The 25,037-nt window shown below is 43.4% G+C and overlaps 6 protein-coding genes across 6 annotated transcripts; 3 read left to right on the forward strand and 3 right to left on the reverse strand.

Annotated features, from left to right (window-relative positions):
* Nucleotides 1-136: 136 nt before the first annotated feature.
* On the reverse strand, nt 137-2,449 carry LOC113092463 (zona pellucida sperm-binding protein 4-like). Its single transcript, XM_026258066.1, has 8 exons — nt 1,741-2,449; nt 1,477-1,664; nt 1,305-1,402; nt 1,076-1,233; nt 810-1,002; nt 586-733; nt 434-506; nt 137-359 (listed from the first exon to the last, which is right to left on the reverse strand). Exons 1-8 carry the CDS (start codon nt 2,411-2,413, stop codon nt 283-285), a joined length of 1,608 nt encoding a protein of 535 aa, XP_026113851.1. The 5' UTR covers nt 2,414-2,449; the 3' UTR covers nt 137-282.
* Nucleotides 2,450-3,187: 738 nt separating this feature from the next.
* On the forward strand, nt 3,188-5,230 carry LOC113092466 (zona pellucida sperm-binding protein 3-like). The gene is made up of 8 exons (XM_026258070.1): nt 3,188-3,757; nt 3,975-4,093; nt 4,174-4,277; nt 4,349-4,526; nt 4,629-4,746; nt 4,828-4,910; nt 4,971-5,062; nt 5,132-5,230. The coding sequence occupies exons 1-8, from the start codon at nt 3,224-3,226 to the stop codon at nt 5,209-5,211; spliced, it is 1,308 nt and encodes a 435-aa protein (XP_026113855.1). The 5' UTR covers nt 3,188-3,223; the 3' UTR covers nt 5,212-5,230.
* Nucleotides 5,231-8,520: 3,290 nt separating this feature from the next.
* Nucleotides 8,521-10,876, reverse strand: LOC113092471 (zona pellucida sperm-binding protein 4-like). Its single transcript, XM_026258074.1, has 8 exons — nt 10,125-10,876; nt 9,861-10,048; nt 9,689-9,786; nt 9,460-9,617; nt 9,194-9,386; nt 8,970-9,117; nt 8,818-8,890; nt 8,521-8,743 (listed from the first exon to the last, which is right to left on the reverse strand). Exons 1-8 carry the CDS (start codon nt 10,837-10,839, stop codon nt 8,667-8,669), a joined length of 1,650 nt encoding a protein of 549 aa, XP_026113859.1. The 5' UTR covers nt 10,840-10,876; the 3' UTR covers nt 8,521-8,666.
* A 737-nt stretch (nt 10,877-11,613) lies between these two features.
* Nucleotides 11,614-13,655, forward strand: LOC113092465 (zona pellucida sperm-binding protein 3-like). Its single transcript, XM_026258068.1, has 8 exons — nt 11,614-12,183; nt 12,401-12,519; nt 12,600-12,703; nt 12,775-12,952; nt 13,054-13,171; nt 13,253-13,335; nt 13,396-13,487; nt 13,557-13,655. Exons 1-8 carry the CDS (start codon nt 11,650-11,652, stop codon nt 13,634-13,636), a joined length of 1,308 nt encoding a protein of 435 aa, XP_026113853.1. The 5' UTR covers nt 11,614-11,649; the 3' UTR covers nt 13,637-13,655.
* Nucleotides 13,656-16,944: 3,289 nt separating this feature from the next.
* Nucleotides 16,945-19,300, reverse strand: LOC113092470 (zona pellucida sperm-binding protein 4-like). Its single transcript, XM_026258073.1, has 8 exons — nt 18,549-19,300; nt 18,285-18,472; nt 18,113-18,210; nt 17,884-18,041; nt 17,618-17,810; nt 17,394-17,541; nt 17,242-17,314; nt 16,945-17,167 (listed from the first exon to the last, which is right to left on the reverse strand). The coding sequence occupies exons 1-8, from the start codon at nt 19,261-19,263 to the stop codon at nt 17,091-17,093; spliced, it is 1,650 nt and encodes a 549-aa protein (XP_026113858.1). The 5' UTR covers nt 19,264-19,300; the 3' UTR covers nt 16,945-17,090.
* Nucleotides 19,301-20,037: 737 nt separating this feature from the next.
* LOC113092469 (zona pellucida sperm-binding protein 3-like) lies at nt 20,038-22,079 on the forward strand. Its single transcript, XM_026258072.1, has 8 exons — nt 20,038-20,607; nt 20,824-20,942; nt 21,023-21,126; nt 21,198-21,375; nt 21,478-21,595; nt 21,677-21,759; nt 21,820-21,911; nt 21,981-22,079. The coding sequence occupies exons 1-8, from the start codon at nt 20,074-20,076 to the stop codon at nt 22,058-22,060; spliced, it is 1,308 nt and encodes a 435-aa protein (XP_026113857.1). The 5' UTR covers nt 20,038-20,073; the 3' UTR covers nt 22,061-22,079.
* Nucleotides 22,080-25,037: the final 2,958 nt, after the last annotated feature.

A 25,037-nucleotide genomic window follows, 5' to 3' on the forward strand; every position in this document is an offset into this window, starting at 1 on the left:
TGAATGTCGGGAACCAAACTACTGTTTGGAAGACAAGTTAAAAAAAAATAAAAATAAATAATAATAAGGGGAGCCTTGTGCCGCCCCAGGTTAGCAACTGGAGGAAGGATTAAGGAATGCACAAACTTACAAAAGGTTGTGGAACCTTGGTTTAATAGTGAGAGGGGAAAGAATAAAAACACTGGGAAGAGGCATGTAATCCCGCATTCTGCCGAACCAAAACAATACCAATAGACAAAAAGACACCTAAGGGTTCTGAAAAGTTTATTAAAAACACTAGATTTACATGACCAGAGTAACTTCTCCACTAGAAACCACAGTCTGCTCCCCAGAGACAGCCTTGATACGAGTGTCTCTTCCTGAAAGAGAGATGTTCAAAGTGAGAATGCACTTCTAAAATGCCCAGTTCCTCTTGTCAAGAGCAAGAACTCACGTTTCCTGGTGCAGCTTTGCTCACAAGAGCCAGATGATGGATGGCACACCTCTGTAGTGCAGTGGATGAAGATCTGACAGGGAAGAAAGAGGCTCAAGTCATCGAATCCACAAGTAGTAAATATACAGATGTTCAAGTAAAGGGGGGCATACGGTTTCCTGCAGAGCAGCCAGTGAGGCTGGATCTACAAATGTGAACATCTTCACAACAAAGCGCTTGTAGTGGGTTGGGAACTGAAGACCAGACGATCCAGTCACTGGAACCAGTGTGGTCAGATAGCGGTCGTCCTGGTAAGGGCATCTGAAAACAAGAGAAAAAAAAAGTTAGAAAGGGTCTCCCAGCAGACTAACTGGATAAAGATTGGCTGTACACTCACCCGTCGATCAGAAGGTCCCACTGGGGGAGACTGAGTGGACTGGGGGTTGAAGTCGTCCAACAACGTCCCAGCGTCAGGACAATGTTGGGGTCGGTCCTCTCCATAATGTGCACCTCAACATACACAGGCTCTCGCAGGACTTTTGTGATGGGATAATCAGCGTCACTGTAATAGGACGTGTAGGCCTCATCCCCTGAGGAACAACACTGGGGTTTAACCAGACTCCAGTTTGAAAGGCTTTAGGCAGACACAGGACAAGACCTTACCTTCAGCACAGCCTTTGGTGACGCATTGGCCATTGGCCAGTCTGAGCTCCACCCTGAGAGGTCCAGGAGCAGCTACTGGTGGAGGTGGAGGAACAGAGTTGACCTCCACAACCAGAGCTTCCACTGAAGTTCCTGAATATCTACACTGGAAGAGAAACCTGGACGACACACAGCGAGCTTGTAGCATTTATCAGGGATTAATGGTCACACCAAGACATGGATCACCTACTCAAAATGACTGTCCCTTGTGATAGAACCATATGGTCCAATCCCCACTTCATACGAGGAGGTCATTCGGTTTTCATACACCACATATCCGCTGTCCTCCTGTGAATAGGAACAGTGTCAGCATCCAGTCCATCACAAGCAAATGCAGAATAAAACCAGTAGCAGCTGCTCACCATCACGCTCGTGCCACATGCGGTCACAGGGAACTGGTATATAGCAAAGGAAGGTGTAGACCCCACAGGAGCACAAGGTGGGTCATTTCCACCCAGTAGATGAACCGTATCCAGACTCAGTCGAGGCAGAGTAACATCTCTAGACACCACTACCACAAACTGACCATCTCTAATACACTGGACGGTCACTAGAACAAGGTACAAGAGCAGGTTAAATTCAGAGAATCAGTTTGACACGAACGGAATAAGATTGGGAACACTTACCCGCCCTTCCATAGAAACACTGCTGTCCGTTAAAGCAGCAGTTGATAGCTTCACACTCAGCACCACTGATCCCAGGTAGACCACATTGGATCTGCTCAGAATCAGCTACAGCTACACATTTATCAAAGGGCTCTGCCTGCACTACTGGCTTCTGAAACTGCTGTTTAACTGGCTTCTGAATCGGAAACTGCGGCTTAGTTAACTGTTGAACAGGCTTCTGAAGTGGAAATTGCGGGTTAGGTAGGTGTTGAACTGGTTTCTGAATCAGAAACTGCTGGTTAGTTAGCTGTTGAACAGGCTTCTGAAGCGGAAACTGCGGCTTAGTTAGCTGTTGAACTGGCTTCCGAAGCGGAAACTGCTGGTTAGTTAGCGGTTGAACAGGCTTCTGAAGCGGATACTGCGGCTTAGTTAGCTGTTGAACAGGCTTCTGAAGCGGAAACTGCGGCTTAGTTAGCTGTTGAACTGGCTTCCGAAGCGGAAACTGTTGGTTAGTTAGCTGTTGAACTGGCTTCTGGAGCTGAAACTGCTGGTCAGTCTGCTGGAGCTGAAACTGCTGGTCAGTCTGCTGCATCATCAGAGCTTGAGCATCCTGAAGCGACTTACTCCACTGTGGAACAGCATGACAGAAAGCACAGACCAACGAAATCTGAACCAAACACCAACTTCCAGCCATTGTTCAACAGCTAAACACAAAGAGGAGACATTGCCCTTTGGTCTTTTTCTATTCTACAGATTTCAGCTAATTAACGATAGTCCCTCCCTCTTCATTAACAACTGAGTGGACAAATCCCAGGGTTGTAAATGGACATGTAAAACCGTTCTGGAGAATTTTTGCCCATACCCAAGCCACGTACCTTTTTATGTAGATATCATTTAAAATATTGTATCAATGCATTCTATGGCACCTTTAACTGGGATTATGAACTCATATTTTGGCCGGAAACAATAGTTTGAATTTCTTAACGATGGATTTGTTTCTTATAAACACAAAGCCTTTCACTTCAAAAGACAGTAATTGATGTGAATTACTTGTGGATTATATTGATATTTATATCAGCTCTTTGGACTTTCGTTCTGATGCCACCCATTCACTGCAGAGGATTCATTGGGGAGCAAGTGATGTAATTCTACATTTTTCCAAATCTTTTCCAATGATAAACTAAAAACCATTTAAAAGAGAGAGAGATTTTTACGAATATTCTATATTATTTGAGTCATATCAGGGGCTTTTTTAATGACATTCATTGTCTATCATAGACACACAGTCAAACTTTAATTGTAAAATTGTGAATAAGTGTAGATGAAAATCTCAGATCCTTATCAATCCTTCCATTGGCTAGTGACATTCCAGAACGTTCTCATTTGTTAATTTGTTGAATCAAAGGTAATCAATCAAGCTGAAAGGGGAGGAGCCGCTTAAATTCAAAGCTGTACTTAATGGCAAAGACGAGGACTGGTGGGTATTGTGTTAACGTTTGTCAGGATGGGTCTTTTGCAATATGTGTTAGTGCTGGTTGTGCTTGTGGTGTTTGATCTGAAGAATGCTTTTGGAAGTTTGAGATCCAGTCAAAGTCCAAAAAGCAAGAAGCATCAATCATATCCAGCTTCCAGAGTGCCTGTTTCTTCTCAAGTGCTCGGAAACACTTTGCAGAAGGCTTCTCTGTCTCAGAGTCTTGACTACAGAGGATTTGCACAAGAGCCTCTTGGTCTTCAGGAGAAGCAGGTGTTGCAGGGTCCAGTGAAGCCTTTGGACTGGAGGTTTCCCACTGTTCCAGAAGTGCCGAGTGAGATGGCGGTGGACTTCCATTTGAGGCAACCTGTGACTCCCAGTAGTGTAGCTATTCAATGCGGTGAGAACCGGGTTCATGTGGAGGTACAGCAGGACTTGTTTAGCAATGGTGAACTGATCCAGCCATCTGGTCTGACTTTGGGAGGATGTCCTGTTGTCGGTTTGGTCCCAGGCTCCAAGGTGCTCTTCTTTGACAATGAACTGCAGGACTGCAATAGTGTGTTGATGGTAAGAGCGGTTAAGTGTTACTAGATTTATTGAACCCTACTAAAAATGGGCCCTTGTTTTGGTATCGACGGTTCCCTGAATCTATATCTGGGGAAAAACTCTTAATAACCGCTTACTCGGGTAACCAAGTGTTATGGCATGACTTGCTAAGATGCCTTTAGGAATGGGGGGGGGGTTTGGGGAGAATCCTCTAGGTAACAACGTCCGTCTCCTATAGATGACCAAGGATGAGCTTGTCTACACCTTTGCCCTTACCTACACTCCTGAGGCGTTTGCTGGCACTCCGATTACCCGTGCAGGTGGTGCAGTTATTGGTGTTCAATGCCATTATCAAAGGTAAGTGACCTTTTGTGACTCGTGGCATTGCTTGCGGTGGTGGAACTGGAAGCCCGTTTAATTGGTAACTTGAACGGCAGGTTTCAAAATGTCAGCGGTAATGCCTTGAAGCCAACTTGGGTCCCTTATGCCTCAACGGAGGCTGGTGAAGAAGTCTTGCTGTTCTCCCTGAAGCTCATGATGGGTTTGTGCAGTTTCTCTAGACCTCCTGCCTTCTGAACGAGGCTGTGCCTAAGCAGTTCTTCCCTCTTGCAGATGACTGGTCCTTTGAGAGGCCTTCAAACTCTTACTTCCTGGGTGACGTTATTAATGTTGAGGCATCTGTGAAGGTATACAACCACGTCCCTCTGCGTGTGTTTGTGGACAGCTGTGTGGCCACCCAAGTACCTGATGTGAACGCCCTTCCGAGATATTTGTTCATTGAGAATCATGGGTGTGTTCATGTCACCAGATGCTGCAGAGTTGACTTGTTCTCGCGTTTGCTCCTTGTAACCACTTTGTCCCCGACAACTACTTTTCACTCCTTTTTTTTTAGATGTCTTGTGGATGCCAAGGTCACAGCTTCCAGCTCGCGCTTCATGCCTCGATCCCAGGAGGACAAAATCCGGTTCCAGCTGGAGGCCTTCATGTTCCAGGGGGGATCCAGTCCTTCTGTATGTATTATGAGTGTTTGGGAGAACGACCTCTCCCATTTGCTTTGGTTTGTGACCCCTTACCCGTGGTGTCTCTTGCAGATCTACATGACGTGTGTTCTGAAGGCCACTCTTGCTTCTGCACCTAGTGACGCGCTCCACAAATCCTGTTCCTTTGCCAATGGGTATGTTCATGCCACTTACGAATACATTAAAGGTGCCATGTCTGATTTTTCGTATTGCAGGTGGCTTGCTGCTGATGGGAACCACCAGGTTTGTGGTTGCTGTGACTCCACATGTGGTCCTGATGGTGGAACTGCTGCTTCTCCTTTTGGAGGTAGGAAGGTGCTTTTAAGCTTGGTTTTTGACCCTTCAAGCACTTAACTCTGGTGTCTGCTTTTTCTAGGCCTTCAGTGGGAAGGGAAGGCCTCGCTCGGTCCTGTAGTGGTTCAAGAGCACAAGAAGACTTTGGCTGGTCTTCAATAAATGTGGGGGAGCAAACTTATTCTTGCTTCGGTTTTTCTTGTCTAGTTTAACCAATTGATTTGAGCGAGGAAGCGGGTAGTCCTACTGTACCTATTCTCTTGCCAGAAGGAAAGGCTCCCTTTTCGCGTTAGGGAAGTTAATAACCCTTTTAAAGGGACCTGCTGTGAGCTCCCTTTTGATGAGTACTGTAAAGGTGGAATACATTGCCCATGATGCTGTAAAGGGACTGCTGTTAATTGGCACTTGTGCCAAGAGTTCTGCGTGAACGTCCACTTCCTTGAAGCACTGCAGATTTTGCGTGCCTCTTATGCAGTGAACTTGATTTCTTCGTGTTGGTAACTTCAAATGAGCAGTTTAATTTTCTCCTTGCATCCCCAAATAGGTTTGCTCAGTTAAATTTGTTTCCTAATGCTCCTTGTTGACATCTCTAATGCTTTTAAATCCATGTACAATAAAAGCGCACTCCCAGTATCAACACTGGCACAACATTTTCCACCTTCAGATGGGTTATTTATAGGTTTTCCATTGTGTTAGGAAAATGGCAGGCATCTCTTAAGTTCAATTTAGTATTTGGGGAGCCAAACTTGCAGAACCTGTACTGACGTAAGGGGGTTTTTGTGCAGTAGCAGGTCAATTATAATTCTGAAAAATAATTGCCGAAATGACACTCAAATAGAACTAATGTTTGGACTCTCAGTGAATGACCTCTTTTGAAAACTGTTGGCTTGTGCAACATCTTGGGCGGTTTGTTTCTAGCACAGTTTCAATATTAAAGGGATACTCCACCCCAAATTGAAAATCGTCATCACTTGCCCCCAAGTCGTTCCCAACCCATAAGAGCTTCGTTCATCTTTGGAACACAACTTATTTTGGAGGAAAACCAGGAGGCTTGTGATTGGCCCACAGACTGCCAAGTAAAATGCACTGTCAAGGTCCAGAAAAGCATCCTTGGAGTAGTCAGACTGTGTACGTTCTTCTGTGTCAGCCGCGCCACAAGCTTGTGTTTTCTACATAAATTTACGCCTTGATTTGAAAGAGAACCGTGGCATCCACTAGCATATGCCGTTTGCGTTCAGCAGGTGTTTTTCAAAATGGCGCTAGGGTGATGTGGGGAGAGACAGAGGAGACCATCTGTTGAATAAAGTCTTTGTTTCATTTGTGTACAAAGTGTTCTCATCGCTTCCTAACGTTACGGTTCATCCACTGATGGCAGATGGGTAATTCTGACGGTGCTTTTCATACTTTTCTGGACCTTGACCGACGAGTGTTTTACTTGGGGATGGTCACAGGCCTCCCGGTTTTCATCCAAAATATCTTTAACCCCTTTGCTGTCAAGGATCGTCACCGGCCCCAGATTATTGTTTTACTTTCACAGCACGTTAAACATCACTCTCTTACTTGACCTGGAGAAACTGCGCATCAGTTGAAAGTTTAAAGACTGTAGCTTCAATATTTGACCAATGTTTTGATAAAACAGTGACCGTTATTTAGTAATTTATGTCAGGAGTACAAAATAGGAGCCATTTTTAGAATAGAAATTCACCAAGCATTCATATTCAGTCACGTCTGCAGTGGTTTGTGTTGTCATAGATTCACTGAAAAGCGTCAAATAGGGTTTATAGGCAAAAGTTGCATATACACAGAGATATATTTACTGATGTTTACTTTATATTTCTTCAGACAGAATCATAATTTCTATTCATTTTCCACTGGTTTACGCGATCTGATGGTAATGATCCGCTCCCAGCCCTGTCTCTGTGTGTATAGTCTTCCGTGTGTGCACTGACAGAGACCGGATTCGCCCGTGTCTTGTCCATCATAACGGTGCATCATATGCCGCCCCGTCCTACCCATGATGCATTTCCTGTACACTTCCGTGTTGATATCTGACCACAACAACACAGAGAAACCTCTGTACCCATGAAATATCCAAATAATAAACACACGATTACGTTAGTTAATGGTTGGTATGCGATTTTCTTGAGATTTGGGGCGTTTTTATAACAATATTAAAAATGTACATCTGAAATGCTAACTTGTGCAGCGATGTAAAAGGCTATAAATAGCAAATTCCACATGTGATCGCAAAAGGAGGTTATTACAAACCTCAGTCAGGGTTTAAAGTGAGTTTTGAGTAAAAGTGTACTAATAATTTCATAAATAGTCTTATGTAGCTTGATGCTAACGTTAGGTCTAATGCAGCTACATAGCAGGTGCAGTTCTTCTTCATAATGCATTTTGTAATAGTTTTGTCAAAGGTTGTAAGAAAATGTTTTGTTGTATTTTTATAGTAAGGCTTTTGATAACAGTGGGGTAAATGTATACTGGAAGTGAAGCGATGTGGCTTGGTAAACCTTGAAATACCAGAACAAAGGCTAAAAGTAGCGAAATAAAAACAAAAGAATGATGATAAATGAAGAATGAGGATTTTGTGTCATACCTGGCCGATGTGCGAAAGGCTCGTTTCGGAAGAACAATAGAATCATGAATGGGGCAGTTTTGCCGGTCCAAACAAGAGATAATCAGGAGTCATAAATCAATTTTGTTAGCCTTTTATGAGCCTTCTCTAAAAACACACATGACATGGTCTTAGAAAAGGTTTCATAAAATTCACACTTTGTGAGATCATATTCTGAAATAAAGTATTAGTAGACTTGTGGCTTTAGCTTCATTATGTATCTAAAATCATATCCTACATCATTTAATACACTTCAATAGGTTTTTAATATTTTTTATTGACATGTTTGAGCTTATCTCGATTATAACGGTCTGAGTAATTCTGATTCCTGAACAGTAAACTTTGAAGTGTCAGCTTTGTGAACATTATGTATCTAGTAAGAAAGACTCCTAAGCAGCAACCTTTTAATTTTGGTTATGTCATTTGTGTCTCCATGCTGAAAATGAGTGGTGACAAGTAAGGGGTTAAATTGTGTTCCGAAGACGAATGAAGTTTTTACAGGTTTGGAACAACACGGGGGTAGGTAAGTGATTAGTGACACAATTTTGGGGTGAAGTATCCCTTTAATATCACTACTTTGAGTTGCGGACAATTGACACCGTTTCGTGTTTGCTTCAAGACAGTCGAGAATTGATTTCCACTTAAAACTTGAGCTCAGCGATTTGAGTTGTATTTAAAACAAAAGCCGCAAGTAATCCACATAACTTTATATATTCTGAATGTCGGGAACCAAACTACTGTTTGGAAGACAAGTTAAAAAAAAATAAAATAAATAATAATAAGGGGAGCCTTGTGCCGCCCCAGGTTAGCAACTGGAGGAAGGATTAAGGAATGCACAAACTTACAAAAGGTTGTGGAACCTTGGTTTAATAGTGAGAGGGGAAAGAATAAAAACACTGGGAAGAGGCATGTAATCCCGCATTCTGCCGAACCAAAACAATACCAATAGACAAAAAGACACCTAAGGGTTCTGAAAAGTTTATTAAAAACACTAGATTTACATGACCAGAGTAACTTCTCCACTAGAAACCACAGTCTGCTCCCCAGAGACAGCCTTGATACGAGTGTCTCTTCCTGAAAGAGAGATGTTCAAAGTGAGAATGCACTTCTAAAATGCCCAGTTCCTCTTGTCAAGAGCAAGAACTCACGTTTCCTGGTGCAGCTTTGCTCACAAGAGCCAGATGATGGATGGCACACCTCTGTAGTGCAGTGGATGAAGATCTGACAGGGAAGAAAGAGGCTCAAGTCATCGAATCCACAAGTAGTAAATATACAGATGTTCAAGTAAAGGGGGGCATACGGTTTCCTGCAGAGCAGCCAGTGAGGCTGGATCTACAAATGTGAACATCTTCACAACAAAGCGCTTGTAGTGGGTTGGGAACTGAAGACCAGACGATCCAGTCACTGGAACCAGTGTGGTCAGATAGCGGTCGTCCTGGTAAGGGCATCTGAAAACAAGAGAAAAAAAAAGTTAGAAAGGGTCTCCCAGCAGACTAACTGGATAAAGATTGGCTGTACACTCACCCGTCGATCAGAAGGTCCCACTGGGGGAGACTGAGTGGACTGGGGGTTGAAGTCGTCCAACAACGTCCCAGCGTCAGGACAATGTTGGGGTCGGTCCTCTCCATAATGTGCACCTCAACATACACAGGCTCTCGCAGGACTTTTGTGATGGGATAATCAGCGTCACTGTAATAGGACGTGTAGGCCTCATCCCCTGAGGAACAACACTGGGGTTTAACCAGACTCCAGTTTGAAAGGCTTTAGGCAGACACAGGACAAGACCTTACCTTCAGCACAGCCTTTGGTGACGCATTGGCCATTGGCCAGTCTGAGCTCCACCCTGAGAGGTCCAGGAGCAGCTACTGGTGGAGGTGGAGGAACAGAGTTGACCTCCACAACCAGAGCTTCCACTGAAGTTCCTGAATATCTACACTGGAAGAGAAACCTGGACGACACACAGCGAGCTTGTAGCATTTATCAGGGATTAATGGTCACACCAAGACATGGATCACCTACTCAAAATGACTGTCCCTTGTGATAGAACCATATGGTCCAATCCCCACTTCATACGAGGAGGTCATTCGGTTTTCATACACCACATATCCGCTGTCCTCCTGTGAATAGGAACAGTGTCAGCATCCAGTCCATCACAAGCAAATGCAGAATAAAACCAGTAGCAGCTGCTCACCATCACGCTCGTGCCACATGCGGTCACAGGGAACTGGTATATAGCAAAGGAAGGTGTAGACCCCACAGGAGCACAAGGTGGGTCATTTCCACCCAGTAGATGAACCGTATCCAGACTCAGTCGAGGCAGAGTAACATCTCTAGACACCACTACCACAAACTGACCATCTCTAATACACTGGACGGTCACTAGAACAAGGTACAAGAGCAGGTTAAATTCAGAGAATCAGTTTGACACGAACGGAATAAGATTGGGAACACTTACCCGCCCTTCCATAGAAACACTGCTGTCCGTTAAAGCAGCAGTTGATAGCTTCACACTCAGCACCACTGATCCCAGGTAGACCACATTGGATCTGCTCAGAATCAGCTACAGCTACACATTTATCAAAGGGCTCTGCCTGCACTACTGGCTTCTGAAACTGCTGTTTAACTGGCTTCTGAATCGGAAACTGCGGCTTAGTTAACTGTTGAACAGGCTTCTGAAGTGGAAATTGCGGGTTAGGTAGGTGTTGAACTGGTTTCTGAATCGGAAACTGCTGGTTAGTTAGCTGTTGAACAGGCTTCTGAAGCGGAAACTGCGGCTTAGTTAGCTGTTGAACTGGCTTCCGAAGCGGAAACTGCTGGTTAGTTAGCGGTTGAACAGGCTTCTGAAGCGGATACTGCGGCTTAGTTAACTGTTGAACAGGCTTCTGAAGTGGAAATTGCGGGTTAGGTAGGTGTTGAACTGGTTTCTGAAGTGGAAACTGCTGGTTAGTTAGCTGTTGAACAGGCTTCTGAAGCGGAAACTGTTGGTTAGTTAGCTGTTGAACTGGCTTCTGGAGCTGAAACTGCTGGTCAGTCTGCTGGAGCTGAAACTGCTGGTCAGTCTGCTGCATCATCAGAGCTTGAGCATCCTGAAGCGACTTACTCCACTGTGGAACAGCATGACAGAAAGCACAGACCAACGAAATCTGAACCAAACACCAACTTCCAGCCATTGTTCAACAGCTAAACACAAAGAGGAGACATTGCCCTTTGGTCTTTTTCTATTCTACAGATTTCAGCTAATTAACGATAGTCCCTCCCTCTTCATTAACAACTGAGTGGACAAATCCCAGGGTTGTAAATGGACATGTAAAACCGTTCTGGAGAATTTTTGCCCATACCCAAGCCACGTACCTTTTTATGTAGATATCATTTAAAATATTGTATCAATGCATTCTATGGCACCTTTAACTGGGATTATGAACTCATATTTTGGCCGGAAACAATAGTTTGAATTTCTTAACGATGGATTTGTTTCTTATAAACACAAAGCCTTTCACTTCAAAAGACAGTAATTGATGTGAATTACTTGTGGATTATATTGATATTTATATCAGCTCTTTGGACTTTCGTTCTGATGCCACCCATTCACTGCAGAGGATTCATTGGGGAGCAAGTGATGTAATTCTACATTTTTCCAAATCTTTTCCAATGATAAACTAAAAACCATTTAAAAGAGAGAGAGATTTTTACGAATATTCTATATTATTTGAGTCATATCAGGGGCTTTTTTAATGACATTCATTGTCTATCATAGACACACAGTCAAACTTTAATTGTAAAATTGTGAATAAGTGTAGATGAAAATCTCAGATCCTTATCAATCCTTCCATTGGCTAGTGACATTCCAGAACGTTCTCATTTGTTAATTTGTTGAATCAAAGGTAATCAATCAAGCTGAAAGGGGAGGAGCCGCTTAAATTCAAAGCTGTACTTAATGGCAAAGACGAGGACTGGTGGGTATTGTGTTAACGTTTGTCAGGATGGGTCTTTTGCAATATGTGTTAGTGCTGGTTGTGCTTGTGGTGTTTGATCTGAAGAATGCTTTTGGAAGTTTGAGATCCAGTCAAAGTCCAAAAAGCAAGAAGCATCAATCATATCCAGCTTCCAGAGTGCCTGTTTCTTCTCAAGTGCTCGGAAACACTTTGCAGAAGGCTTCTCTGTCTCAGAGTCTTGACTACAGAGGATTTGCACAAGAGCCTCTTGGTCTTCAGGAGAAGCAGGTGTTGCAGGGTCCAGTGAAGCCTTTGGACTGGAGGTTTCCCACTGTTCCAGAAGTGCCGAGTGAGATGGCGGTGGACTTCCATTTGAGGCAACCTGTGACTCCCAGTAGTGTAGCTATTCAATGCGGTGAGAACCGGGTTCATGTGGAGGTACAGCAGGACTTGTTTAGCAATGGTGAACTGATCCAGCCATCTGGTCTGACTTTGGGAGGATGTCCTGTTGTCGGTTTGGTCCCAGGCTCCAAGGTGCTCTTCTTTGACAATGAACTGCAGGACTGCAATAGTGTGTTGATGGTAAGAGCGGTTAAGTGTTACTAGATTTATTGAACCCTACTAAAAATGGGCCCTTGTTTTGGTATCGACGGTTCCCTGAATCTATATCTGGGGAAAAACTCTTAATAACCGCTTACTCGGGTAACCAAGTGTTATGGCATGACTTGCTAAGATGCCTTTAGGAATGGGGGGGGGGTTTGGGGAGAATCCTCTAGGTAACAACGTCCGTCTCCTATAGATGACCAAGGATGAGCTTGTCTACACCTTTGCCCTTACCTACACTCCTGAGGCGTTTGCTGGCACTCCGATTACCCGTGCAGGTGGTGCAGTTATTGGTGTTCAATGCCATTATCAAAGGTAAGTGACCTTTTGTGACTCGTGGCATTGCTTGCGGTGGTGGAACTGGAAGCCCGTTTAATTGGTAACTTGAACGGCAGGTTTCAAAATGTCAGCGGTAATGCCTTGAAGCCAACTTGGGTCCCTTATGCCTCAACGGAGGCTGGTGAAGAAGTCTTGCTGTTCTCCCTGAAGCTCATGATGGGTTTGTGCAGTTTCTCTAGACCTCCTGCCTTCTGAACGAGGCTGTGCCTAAGCAGTTCTTCCCTCTTGCAGATGACTGGTCCTTTGAGAGGCCTTCAAACTCTTACTTCCTGGGTGACGTTATTAATGTTGAGGCATCTGTGAAGGTATACAACCACGTCCCTCTGCGTGTGTTTGTGGACAGCTGTGTGGCCACCCAAGTACCTGATGTGAACGCCCTTCCGAGATATTTGTTCATTGAGAATCATGGGTGTGTTCATGTCACCAGATGCTGCAGAGTTGACTTGTTCTCGCGTTTGCTCCTTGTAACCACTTTGTCCCCGACAACTACTTTTCACTCCTTTTTTTTAGATGTCTTGTGGATGCCAAGGTCACAGCTTCCAGCTCGCGCTTCATGCCTCGATCCCAGGAGGACAAAATCCGGTTCCAGCTGGAGGCCTTCATGTTCCAGGGGGGATCCAGTCCTTCTGTATGTATTATGAGTGTTTGGGAGAACGACCTCTCCCATTTGCTTTGGTTTGTGACCCCTTACCCGTGGTGTCTCTTGCAGATCTACATGACGTGTGTTCTGAAGGCCACTCTTGCTTCTGCACCTAGTGACGCGCTCCACAAATCCTGTTCCTTTGCCAATGGGTATGTTCATGCCACTTACGAATACATTAAAGGTGCCATGTCTGATTTTTCGTATTGCAGGTGGCTTGCTGCTGATGGGAACCACCAGGTTTGTGGTTGCTGTGACTCCACATGTGGTCCTGATGGTGGAACTGCTGCTTCTCCTTTTGGAGGTAGGAAGGTGCTTTTAAGCTTGGTTTTTGACCCTTCAAGCACTTAACTCTGGTGTCTGCTTTTTCTAGGCCTTCAGTGGGAAGGGAAGGCCTCGCTCGGTCCTGTAGTGGTTCAAGAGCACAAGAAGACTTTGGCTGGTCTTCAATAAATGTGGGGGAGCAAACTTATTCTTGCTTCGGTTTTTCTTGTCTAGTTTAACCAATTGATTTGAGCGAGGAAGCGGGTAGTCCTACTGTACCTATTCTCTTGCCAGAAGGAAAGGCTCCCTTTTCGCGTTAGGGAAGTTAATAACCCTTTTAAAGGGACCTGCTGTGAGCTCCCTTTTGATGAGTACTGTAAAGGTGGAATACATTGCCCATGATGCTGTAAAGGGACTGCTGTTAATTGGCACTTGTGCCAAGAGTTCTGCGTGAACGTCCACTTCCTTGAAGCACTGCAGATTTTGCGTGCCTCTTATGCAGTGAACTTGATTTCTTCGTGTTGGTAACTTCAAATGAGCAGTTTAATTTTCTCCTTGCATCCCCAAATAGGTTTGCTCAGTTAAATTTGTTTCCTAATGCTCCTTGTTGACATCTCTAATGCTTTTAAATCCATGTACAATAAAAGCGCACTCCCAGTATCAACACTGGCACAACATTTTCCACCTTCAGATGGGTTATTTATAGGTTTTCCATTGTGTTAGGAAAATGGCAGGCATCTCTTAAGTTCAATTTAGTATTTGGGGAGCCAAACTTGCAGAACCTGTACTGACGTAAGGGGGTTTTTGTGCAGTAGCAGGTCAATTATAATTCTGAAAAATAATTGCCGAAATGACACTCAAATAGAACTAATGTTTGGACTCTCAGTGAATGACCTCTTTTGAAAACTGTTGGCTTGTGCAACATCTTGGGCGGTTTGTTTCTAGCACAGTTTCAATATTAAAGGGATACTCCACCCCAAATTGAAAATCGTCATCACTTGCCCCCAAGTCGTTCCCAACCCATAAGAGCTTCGTTCATCTTTGGAACACAACTTATTTTGGAGGAAAACCAGGAGGCTTGTGATTGGCCCACAGACTGCCAAGTAAAATGCACTGTCAAGGTCCAGAAAAGCATCCTTGGAGTAGTCAGACTGTGTACGTTCTTCTGTGTCAGCCGCGCCACAAGCTTGTGTTTTCTACATAAATTTACGCCTTGATTTGAAAGAGAACCGTGGCATCCACTAGCATATGCCGTTTGCGTTCAGCAGGTGTTTTTCAAAATGGCGCTAGGGTGATGTGGGGAGAGACAGAGGAGACCATCTGTTGAATAAAGTCTTTGTTTCATTTGTGTACAAAGTGTTCTCATCGCTTCCTAACGTTACGGTTCATCCACTGATGGCAGATGGGTAATTCTGACGGTGCTTTTCATACTTTTCTGGACCTTGACCGACGAGTGTTTTACTTGGGGATGGTCACAGGCCTCCCGGTTTTCATCCAAAATATCTTTAACCCCTTTGCTGTCAAGGATCGTCACCGGCCCCAGATTATTGTTTTACTTTCACAGCACGTTAAACATCACTCTCTTACTTGACCTGGAGAAACTGCGCATCAGTTGAAAGTTTAAAGACTGTAGCTTCAATATTTGACCAATGTTTTGATAAAACAGTGACCGTTATTTAGTAATTTATGTCAGGAGTACAAAATAGGAGCCATTTTTAGAATAGAAATTCACCAAGCATTCATATTCAGTCACGTCTGCAGTGGTTTGTGTTGTCATAGATTCACTGAAAAGCGTCAAATAGGGTTTATAGGCAAAAGTTGCATATACACAGAGATATATTTACTGATGTTTACTTTATATTTCTTCAGACAGAATCATAATTTCTATTCATTTTCCACTGGTTTACGCGATCTGATGGTAATGATCCGCTCCCAGCCCTGTCTCTGTGTGTATAGTCTTCCGTGTGTGCACTGACAGAGACCGGATTCGCCCGTGTCTTGTCCATCATAACGGTGCATCATATGCCGCCCCGTCCTACCCATGATGCATTTCCTGTACACTTCCGTGTTGATATCTGACCACAACAACACAGAGAAACCTCTGTACCCATGAAATATCCAAATAATAAACACACGATTACGTTAGTTAATGGTTGGTATGCGATTTTCTTGAGATTTGGGGCGTTTTTATAACAATATTAAAAATGTACATCTGAAATGCTAACTTGTGCAGCGATGTAAAAGGCTATAAATAGCAAATTCCACATGTGATCGCAAAAGGAGGTTATTACAAACCTCAGTCAGGGTTTAAAGTGAGTTTTGAGTAAAAGTGTACTAATAATTTCATAAATAGTCTTATGTAGCTTGATGCTAACGTTAGGTCTAATGCAGCTACATAGCAGGTGCAGTTCTTCTTCATAATGCATTTTGTAATAGTTTTGTCAAAGGTTGTAAGAAAATGTTTTGTTGTATTTTTATAGTAAGGCTTTTGATAACAGTGGGGTAAATGTATACTGGAAGTGAAGCGATGTGGCTTGGTAAACCTTGAAATACCAGAACAAAGGCTAAAAGTAGCGAAATAAAAACAAAAGAATGATGATAAATGAAGAATGAGGATTTTGTGTCATACCTGGCCGATGTGTGAAAGGCTCGTTTCGGAAGAACAATAGAATCATGAATGGGGCAGTTTTGCCGGTCCAAACAAGAGATAATCAGGAGTCATAAATCAATTTTGTTAGCCTTTTATGAGCCTTCTCTAAAAACACACATGACATGGTCTTAGAAAAGGTTTCATAAAATTCACACTTTGTGAGATCATATTCTGAAATAAAGTATTAGTAGACTTGTGGCTTTAGCTTCATTATGTATCTAAAATCATATCCTACATCATTTAATACACTTCAATAGGTTTTTAATATTTTTATTGACATGTTTGAGCTTATCTCGATTATAACGGTCTGAGTAATTCTGATTCCTGAACAGTAAACTTTGAAGTGTCAGCTTTGTGAACATTATGTATCTAGTAAGAAAGACTCCTAAGCAGCAACCTTTTAATTTTGGTTATGTCATTTGTGTCTCCATGCTGAAAATGAGTGGTGACAAGTAAGGGGTTAAATTGTGTTCCGAAGACGAATGAAGTTTTTACAGGTTTGGAACAACACGGGGGTAGGTAAGTGATTAGTGACACAATTTTGGGGTGAAGTATCCCTTTAATATCACTACTTTGAGTTGCGGACAATTGACACCGTTTCGTGTTTGCTTCAAGACAGTCGAGAATTGATTTCCACTTAAAACTTGAGCTCAGCGATTTGAGTTGTATTTAAAACAAAAGCCGCAAGTAATCCACATAACTTTATATATTCTGAATGTCGGGAACCAAACTACTGTTTGGAAGACAAGTTAAAAAAAAATAAAATAAATAATAATAAGGGGAGCCTTGTGCCGCCCCAGGTTAGCAACTGGAGGAAGGATTAAGGAATGCACAAACTTACAAAAGGTTGTGGAACCTTGGTTTAATAGTGAGAGGGGAAAGAATAAAAACACTGGGAAGAGGCATGTAATCCCGCATTCTGCCGAACCAAAACAATACCAATAGACAAAAAGACACCTAAGGGTTCTGAAAAGTTTATTAAAAACACTAGATTTACATGACCAGAGTAACTTCTCCACTAGAAACCACAGTCTGCTCCCCAGAGACAGCCTTGATACGAGTGTCTCTTCCTGAAAGAGAGATGTTCAAAGTGAGAATGCACTTCTAAAATGCCCAGTTCCTCTTGTCAAGAGCAAGAACTCACGTTTCCTGGTGCAGCTTTGCTCACAAGAGCCAGATGATGGATGGCACACCTCTGTAGTGCAGTGGATGAAGATCTGACAGGGAAGAAAGAGGCTCAAGTCATCGAATCCACAAGTAGTAAATATACAGATGTTCAAGTAAAGGGGGGCATACGGTTTCCTGCAGAGCAGCCAGTGAGGCTGGATCTACAAATGTGAACATCTTCACAACAAAGCGCTTGTAGTGGGTTGGGAACTGAAGACCAGACGATCCAGTCACTGGAACCAGTGTGGTCAGATAGCGGTCGTCCTGGTAAGGGCATCTGAAAACAAGAGAAAAAAAAAGTTAGAAAGGGTCTCCCAGCAGACTAACTGGATAAAGATTGGCTGTACACTCACCCGTCGATCAGAAGGTCCCACTGGGGGAGACTGAGTGGACTGGGGGTTGAAGTCGTCCAACAACGTCCCAGCGTCAGGACAATGTTGGGGTCGGTCCTCTCCATAATGTGCACCTCAACATACACAGGCTCTCGCAGGACTTTTGTGATGGGATAATCAGCGTCACTGTAATAGGACGTGTAGGCCTCATCCCCTGAGGAACAACACTGGGGTTTAACCAGACTCCAGTTTGAAAGGCTTTAGGCAGACACAGGACAAGACCTTACCTTCAGCACAGCCTTTGGTGACGCATTGGCCATTGGCCAGTCTGAGCTCCACCCTGAGAGGTCCAGGAGCAGCTACTGGTGGAGGTGGAGGAACAGAGTTGACCTCCACAACCAGAGCTTCCACTGAAGTTCCTGAATATCTACACTGGAAGAGAAACCTGGACGACACACAGCGAGCTTGTAGCATTTATCAGGGATTAATGGTCACACCAAGACATGGATCACCTACTCAAAATGACTGTCCCTTGTGATAGAACCATATGGTCCAATCCCCACTTCATACGAGGAGGTCATTCGGTTTTCATACACCACATATCCGCTGTCCTCCTGTGAATAGGAACAGTGTCAGCATCCAGTCCATCACAAGCAAATGCAGAATAAAACCAGTAGCAGCTGCTCACCATCACGCTCGTGCCACATGCGGTCACAGGGAACTGGTATATAGCAAAGGAAGGTGTAGACCCCACAGGAGCACAAGGTGGGTCATTTCCACCCAGTAGATGAACCGTATCCAGACTCAGTCGAGGCAGAGTAACATCTCTAGACACCACTACCACAAACTGACCATCTCTAATACACTGGACGGTCACTAGAACAAGGTACAAGAGCAGGTTAAATTCAGAGAATCAGTTTGACACGAACGGAATAAGATTGGGAACACTTACCCGCCCTTCCATAGAAACACTGCTGTCCGTTAAAGCAGCAGTTGATAGCTTCACACTCAGCACCACTGATCCCAGGTAGACCACATTGGATCTGCTCAGAATCAGCTACAGCTACACATTTATCAAAGGGCTCTGCCTGCACTACTGGCTTCTGAAACTGCTGTTTAACTGGCTTCTGAATCGGAAACTGCGGCTTAGTTAACTGTTGAACAGGCTTCTGAAGTGGAAATTGCGGGTTAGGTAGGTGTTGAACTGGTTTCTGAATCGGAAACTGCTGGTTAGTTAGCTGTTGAACAGGCTTCTGAAGCGGAAACTGCGGCTTAGTTAGCTGTTGAACTGGCTTCCGAAGCGGAAACTGCTGGTTAGTTAGCGGTTGAACAGGCTTCTGAAGCGGATACTGCGGCTTAGTTAACTGTTGAACAGGCTTCTGAAGTGGAAATTGCGGGTTAGGTAGGTGTTGAACTGGTTTCTGAAGTGGAAACTGCTGGTTAGTTAGCTGTTGAACAGGCTTCTGAAGCGGAAACTGTTGGTTAGTTAGCTGTTGAACTGGCTTCTGGAGCTGAAACTGCTGGTCAGTCTGCTGGAGCTGAAACTGCTGGTCAGTCTGCTGCATCATCAGAGCTTGAGCATCCTGAAGCGACTTACTCCACTGTGGAACAGCATGACAGAAAGCACAGACCAACGAAATCTGAACCAAACACCAACTTCCAGCCATTGTTCAACAGCTAAACACAAAGAGGAGACATTGCCCTTTGGTCTTTTTCTATTCTACAGATTTCAGCTAATTAACGATAGTCCCTCCCTCTTCATTAACAACTGAGTGGACAAATCCCAGGGTTGTAAATGGACATGTAAAACCGTTCTGGAGAATTTTTGCCCATACCCAAGCCACGTACCTTTTTATGTAGATATCATTTAAAATATTGTATCAATGCATTCTATGGCACCTTTAACTGGGATTATGAACTCATATTTTGGCCGGAAACAATAGTTTGAATTTCTTAACGATGGATTTGTTTCTTATAAACACAAAGCCTTTCACTTCAAAAGACAGTAATTGATGTGAATTACTTGTGGATTATATTGATATTTATATCAGCTCTTTGGACTTTCGTTCTGATGCCACCCATTCACTGCAGAGGATTCATTGGGGAGCAAGTGATGTAATTCTACATTTTTCCAAATCTTTTCCAATGATAAACTAAAAACCATTTAAAAGAGAGAGAGATTTTTACGAATATTCTATATTATTTGAGTCATATCAGGGGCTTTTTTAATGACATTCATTGTCTATCATAGACACACAGTCAAACTTTAATTGTAAAATTGTGAATAAGTGTAGATGAAAATCTCAGATCCTTATCAATCCTTCCATTGGCTAGTGACATTCCAGAACGTTCTCATTTGTTAATTTGTTGAATCAAAGGTAATCAATCAAGCTGAAAGGGGAGGAGCCGCTTAAATTCAAAGCTGTACTTAATGGCAAAGACGAGGACTGGTGGGTATTGTGTTAACGTTTGTCAGGATGGGTCTTTTGCAATATGTGTTAGTGCTGGTTGTGCTTGTGGTGTTTGATCTGAAGAATGCTTTTGGAAGTTTGAGATCCAGTCAAAGTCCAAAAAGCAAGAAGCATCAATCATATCCAGCTTCCAGAGTGCCTGTTTCTTCTCAAGTGCTCGGAAACACTTTGCAGAAGGCTTCTCTGTCTCAGAGTCTTGACTACAGAGGATTTGCACAAGAGCCTCTTGGTCTTCAGGAGAAGCAGGTGTTGCAGGGTCCAGTGAAGCCTTTGGACTGGAGGTTTCCCACTGTTCCAGAAGTGCCGAGTGAGATGGCGGTGGACTTCCATTTGAGGCAACCTGTGACTCCCAGTAGTGTAGCTATTCAATGCGGTGAGAACCGGGTTCATGTGGAGGTACAGCAGGACTTGTTTAGCAATGGTGAACTGATCCAGCCATCTGGTCTGACTTTGGGAGGATGTCCTGTTGTCGGTTTGGTCCCAGGCTCCAAGGTGCTCTTCTTTGACAATGAACTGCAGGACTGCAATAGTGTGTTGATGGTAAGAGCGGTTAAGTGTTACTAGATTTATTGAACCCTACTAAAAATGGGCCCTTGTTTTGGTATCGACGGTTCCCTGAATCTATATCTGGGGAAAAACTCTTAATAACCGCTTACTCGGGTAACCAAGTGTTATGGCATGACTTGCTAAGATGCCTTTAGGAATGGGGGGGGGTTTGGGGAGAATCCTCTAGGTAACAACGTCCGTCTCCTATAGATGACCAAGGATGAGCTTGTCTACACCTTTGCCCTTACCTACACTCCTGAGGCGTTTGCTGGCACTCCGATTACCCGTGCAGGTGGTGCAGTTATTGGTGTTCAATGCCATTATCAAAGGTAAGTGACCTTTTGTGACTCGTGGCATTGCTTGCGGTGGTGGAACTGGAAGCCCGTTTAATTGGTAACTTGAACGGCAGGTTTCAAAATGTCAGCGGTAATGCCTTGAAGCCAACTTGGGTCCCTTATGCCTCAACGGAGGCTGGTGAAGAAGTCTTGCTGTTCTCCCTGAAGCTCATGATGGGTTTGTGCAGTTTCTCTAGACCTCCTGCCTTCTGAACGAGGCTGTGCCTAAGCAGTTCTTCCCTCTTGCAGATGACTGGTCCTTTGAGAGGCCTTCAAACTCTTACTTCCTGGGTGACGTTATTAATGTTGAGGCATCTGTGAAGGTATACAACCACGTCCCTCTGCGTGTGTTTGTGGACAGCTGTGTGGCCACCCAAGTACCTGATGTGAACGCCCTTCCGAGATATTTGTTCATTGAGAATCATGGGTGTGTTCATGTCACCAGATGCTGCAGAGTTGACTTGTTCTCGCGTTTGCTCCTTGTAACCACTTTGTCCCCGACAACTACTTTTCACTCCTTTTTTTTTAGATGTCTTGTGGATGCCAAGGTCACAGCTTCCAGCTCGCGCTTCATGCCTCGATCCCAGGAGGACAAAATCCGGTTCCAGCTGGAGGCCTTCATGTTCCAGGGGGGATCCAGTCCTTCTGTATGTATTATGAGTGTTTGGGAGAACGACCTCTCCCATTTGCTTTGGTTTGTGACCCCTTACCCGTGGTGTCTCTTGCAGATCTACATGACGTGTGTTCTGAAGGCCACTCTTGCTTCTGCACCTAGTGACGCGCTCCACAAATCCTGTTCCTTTGCCAATGGGTATGTTCATGCCACTTACGAATACATTAAAGGTGCCATGTCTGATTTTTCGTATTGCAGGTGGCTTGCTGCTGATGGGAACCACCAGGTTTGTGGTTGCTGTGACTCCACATGTGGTCCTGATGGTGGAACTGCTGCTTCTCCTTTTGGAGGTAGGAAGGTGCTTTTAAGCTTGGTTTTTGACCCTTCAAGCACTTAACTCTGGTGTCTGCTTTTTCTAGGCCTTCAGTGGGAAGGGAAGGCCTCGCTCGGTCCTGTAGTGGTTCAAGAGCACAAGAAGACTTTGGCTGGTCTTCAATAAATGTGGGGGAGCAAACTTATTCTTGCTTCGGTTTTTCTTGTCTAGTTTAACCAATTGATTTGAGCGAGGAAGCGGGTAGTCCTACTGTACCTATTCTCTTGCCAGAAGGAAAGGCTCCCTTTTCGCGTTAGGGAAGTTAATAACCCTTTTAAAGGGACCTGCTGTGAGCTCCCTTTTGATGAGTACTGTAAAGGTGGAATACATTGCCCATGATGCTGTAAAGGGACTGCTGTTAATTGGCACTTGTGCCAAGAGTTCTGCGTGAACGTCCACTTCCTTGAAGCACTGCAGATTTTGCGTGCCTCTTATGCAGTGAACTTGATTTCTTCGTGTTGGTAACTTCAAATGAGCAGTTTAATTTTCTCCTTGCATCCCCAAATAGGTTTGCTCAGTTAAATTTGTTTCCTAATGCTCCTTGTTGACATCTCTAATGCTTTTAAATCCATGTACAATAAAAGCGCACTCCCAGTATCAACACTGGCACAACATTTTCCACCTTCAGATGGGTTATTTATAGGTTTTCCATTGTGTTAGGAAAATGGCAGGCATCTCTTAAGTTCAATTTAGTATTTGGGGAGCCAAACTTGCAGAACCTGTACTGACGTAAGGGGGTTTTTGTGCAGTAGCAGGTCAATTATAATTCTGAAAAATAATTGCCGAAATGACACTCAAATAGAACTAATGTTTGGACTCTCAGTGAATGACCTCTTTTGAAAACTGTTGGCTTGTGCAACATCTTGGGCGGTTTGTTTCTAGCACAGTTTCAATATTAAAGGGATACTCCACCCCAAATTGAAAATCGTCATCACTTGCCCCCAAGTCGTTCCCAACCCATAAGAGCTTCGTTCATCTTTGGAACACAACTTATTTTGGAGGAAAACCAGGAGGCTTGTGATTGGCCCACAGACTGCCAAGTAAAATGCACTGTCAAGGTCCAGAAAAGCATCCTTGGAGTAGTCAGACTGTGTACGTTCTTCTGTGTCAGCCGCGCCACAAGCTTGTGTTTTCTACATAAATTTACGCCTTGATTTGAAAGAGAACCGTGGGCATCCACTAGCATATGCCGTTTGCGTTCAGCAGGTGTTTTTCAAAATGGCGCTAGGGTGATGTGGGGAGAGACAGAGGAGACCATCTGTTGAATAAAGTCTTTGTTTCATTTGTGTACAAAGTGTTCTCATCGCTTCCTAACGTTACGGTTCATCCACTGATGGCAGATGGGTAATTCTGACGGTGCTTTTCATACTTTTCTGGACCTTGACCGACGAGTGTTTTACTTGGGGATGGTCACAGGCCTCCCGGTTTTCATCCAAAATATCTTTAACCCCTTTGCTGTCAAGGATCGTCACCGGCCCCAGATTATTGTTTTACTTTCACAGCACGTTAAACATCACTCTCTTACTTGACCTGGAGAAACTGCGCATCAGTTGAAAGTTTAAAGACTGTAGCTTCAATATTTGACCAATGTTTTGATAAAACAGTGACCGTTATTTAGTAATTTATGTCAGGAGTACAAAATAGGAGCCATTTTTAGAAATAGTTCACCCAGCATTCATATTCAGTCACGTCATTACGTGGTTTGTGTTCATCATAAAAGATTCACTGTCTATTTTCTATTCATTTTCCACTGGTTTACGCGATCTGATGGTAATGATCCGCTCCCAGCCCTGTCTCTGTGTGTATAGTCTTCCGTGTGTGCGCTGACAGAGACCGGATTCGCCCGTGTCTTGTCCATCATAACGGTGCATCATATGCCCCCCGTCCTACCCATGATGCATTTCCTGTACACTTCCGTGTTGATATCTGACCAAACAACACAGAGAAACCTGTACCCATGAAATATCCAAATAATAAACACACGATTACGTTAGTTAATGGTTGGTATGCGATTTTCTTGAGATTTGGGGCGTTTTTATAACAATATTAAAAATGTACATCTGAAATGCTAACTTGTGCAGCGATGTAAAGGCTATAAATTTATTCATTTTCATATTTTTACAAGCGTAACGGACAATTCCACAAGTGATCGCAAAAGGAGGTTATTACAAACACTCAGTCAGGGTTTAAAGTGAGTTTTGAGTAAAAGTGTACTAATAATTTCATAAATAGTCTTATGTAGCTTGATGTTAAGTTAGGTATAATGCAGCTACATAGCAGGTGCAGTTCTTCTTCATAATGCATTTTGTAATATTTTGTCAAAGGTTCTAAGAAAATGTTTTGTTGTATTTTTATAGTAAGGCCTTTGATAATTAATGCAGAATGTAAATTCACATTTTTTTAATAGTGAAAAAATAAAATAAAATACTGCACCAGCTGTAGCACCAAAAAAAGATTGCAGATTGGTGCCACCGATAGCTGCCCTTTCCCATCACCTTTCCAACGTCCAACAAAACACAGAGTGTGCGCATACATCACGTGATGCTCTAGACTAGACTAGTTCTCATACGCATTTATAGTGGGTTCTGTCACTGAAAATTTAGAACTATCATATTTTTCAAGGTATGTGACAGAAAATGTATAGATCTATATAATTTATATAGTTTCCAAAAGTCAGCATAATTACAAGTGTGATACACTGTAAAAATGACATCAAACCGTAAACATACTACATGCGACTTTTACATTTAAACATGTATATTTAACATTGGATTTCAGTAATATTAACATCATTGTTACACTGAAGTGAACAAGTTTGTTGAGTAAATGTAACATTTTAAACATGTGAATTCAACATTGGGATTCCGTGATATCTATGCACTGAGAGTTTGCTCAGATAAAATTTACATCTGGCTGTTTATTTAACAATAACATCAGGGCTTATTTTAATTAGATTATACATAAAGCCTTTTCTGTCGATTTCTCCATAACATATACTATATTGTGAAATATATTGTTATTGTGAAACAGAACCATGAAACAGAGTTTTGGGTCATACCGCCAAGCTCTAGTCTAGTCTTTAAAATGGCATAGCAACCTGTGC

Source organism: Carassius auratus, unplaced genomic scaffold (assembly GCF_003368295.1).
Source record: "Carassius auratus strain Wakin unplaced genomic scaffold, ASM336829v1 scaf_tig00214599, whole genome shotgun sequence".
In the NCBI taxonomy this organism is placed as follows: domain Eukaryota; kingdom Metazoa; phylum Chordata; class Actinopteri; order Cypriniformes; family Cyprinidae; genus Carassius; species Carassius auratus.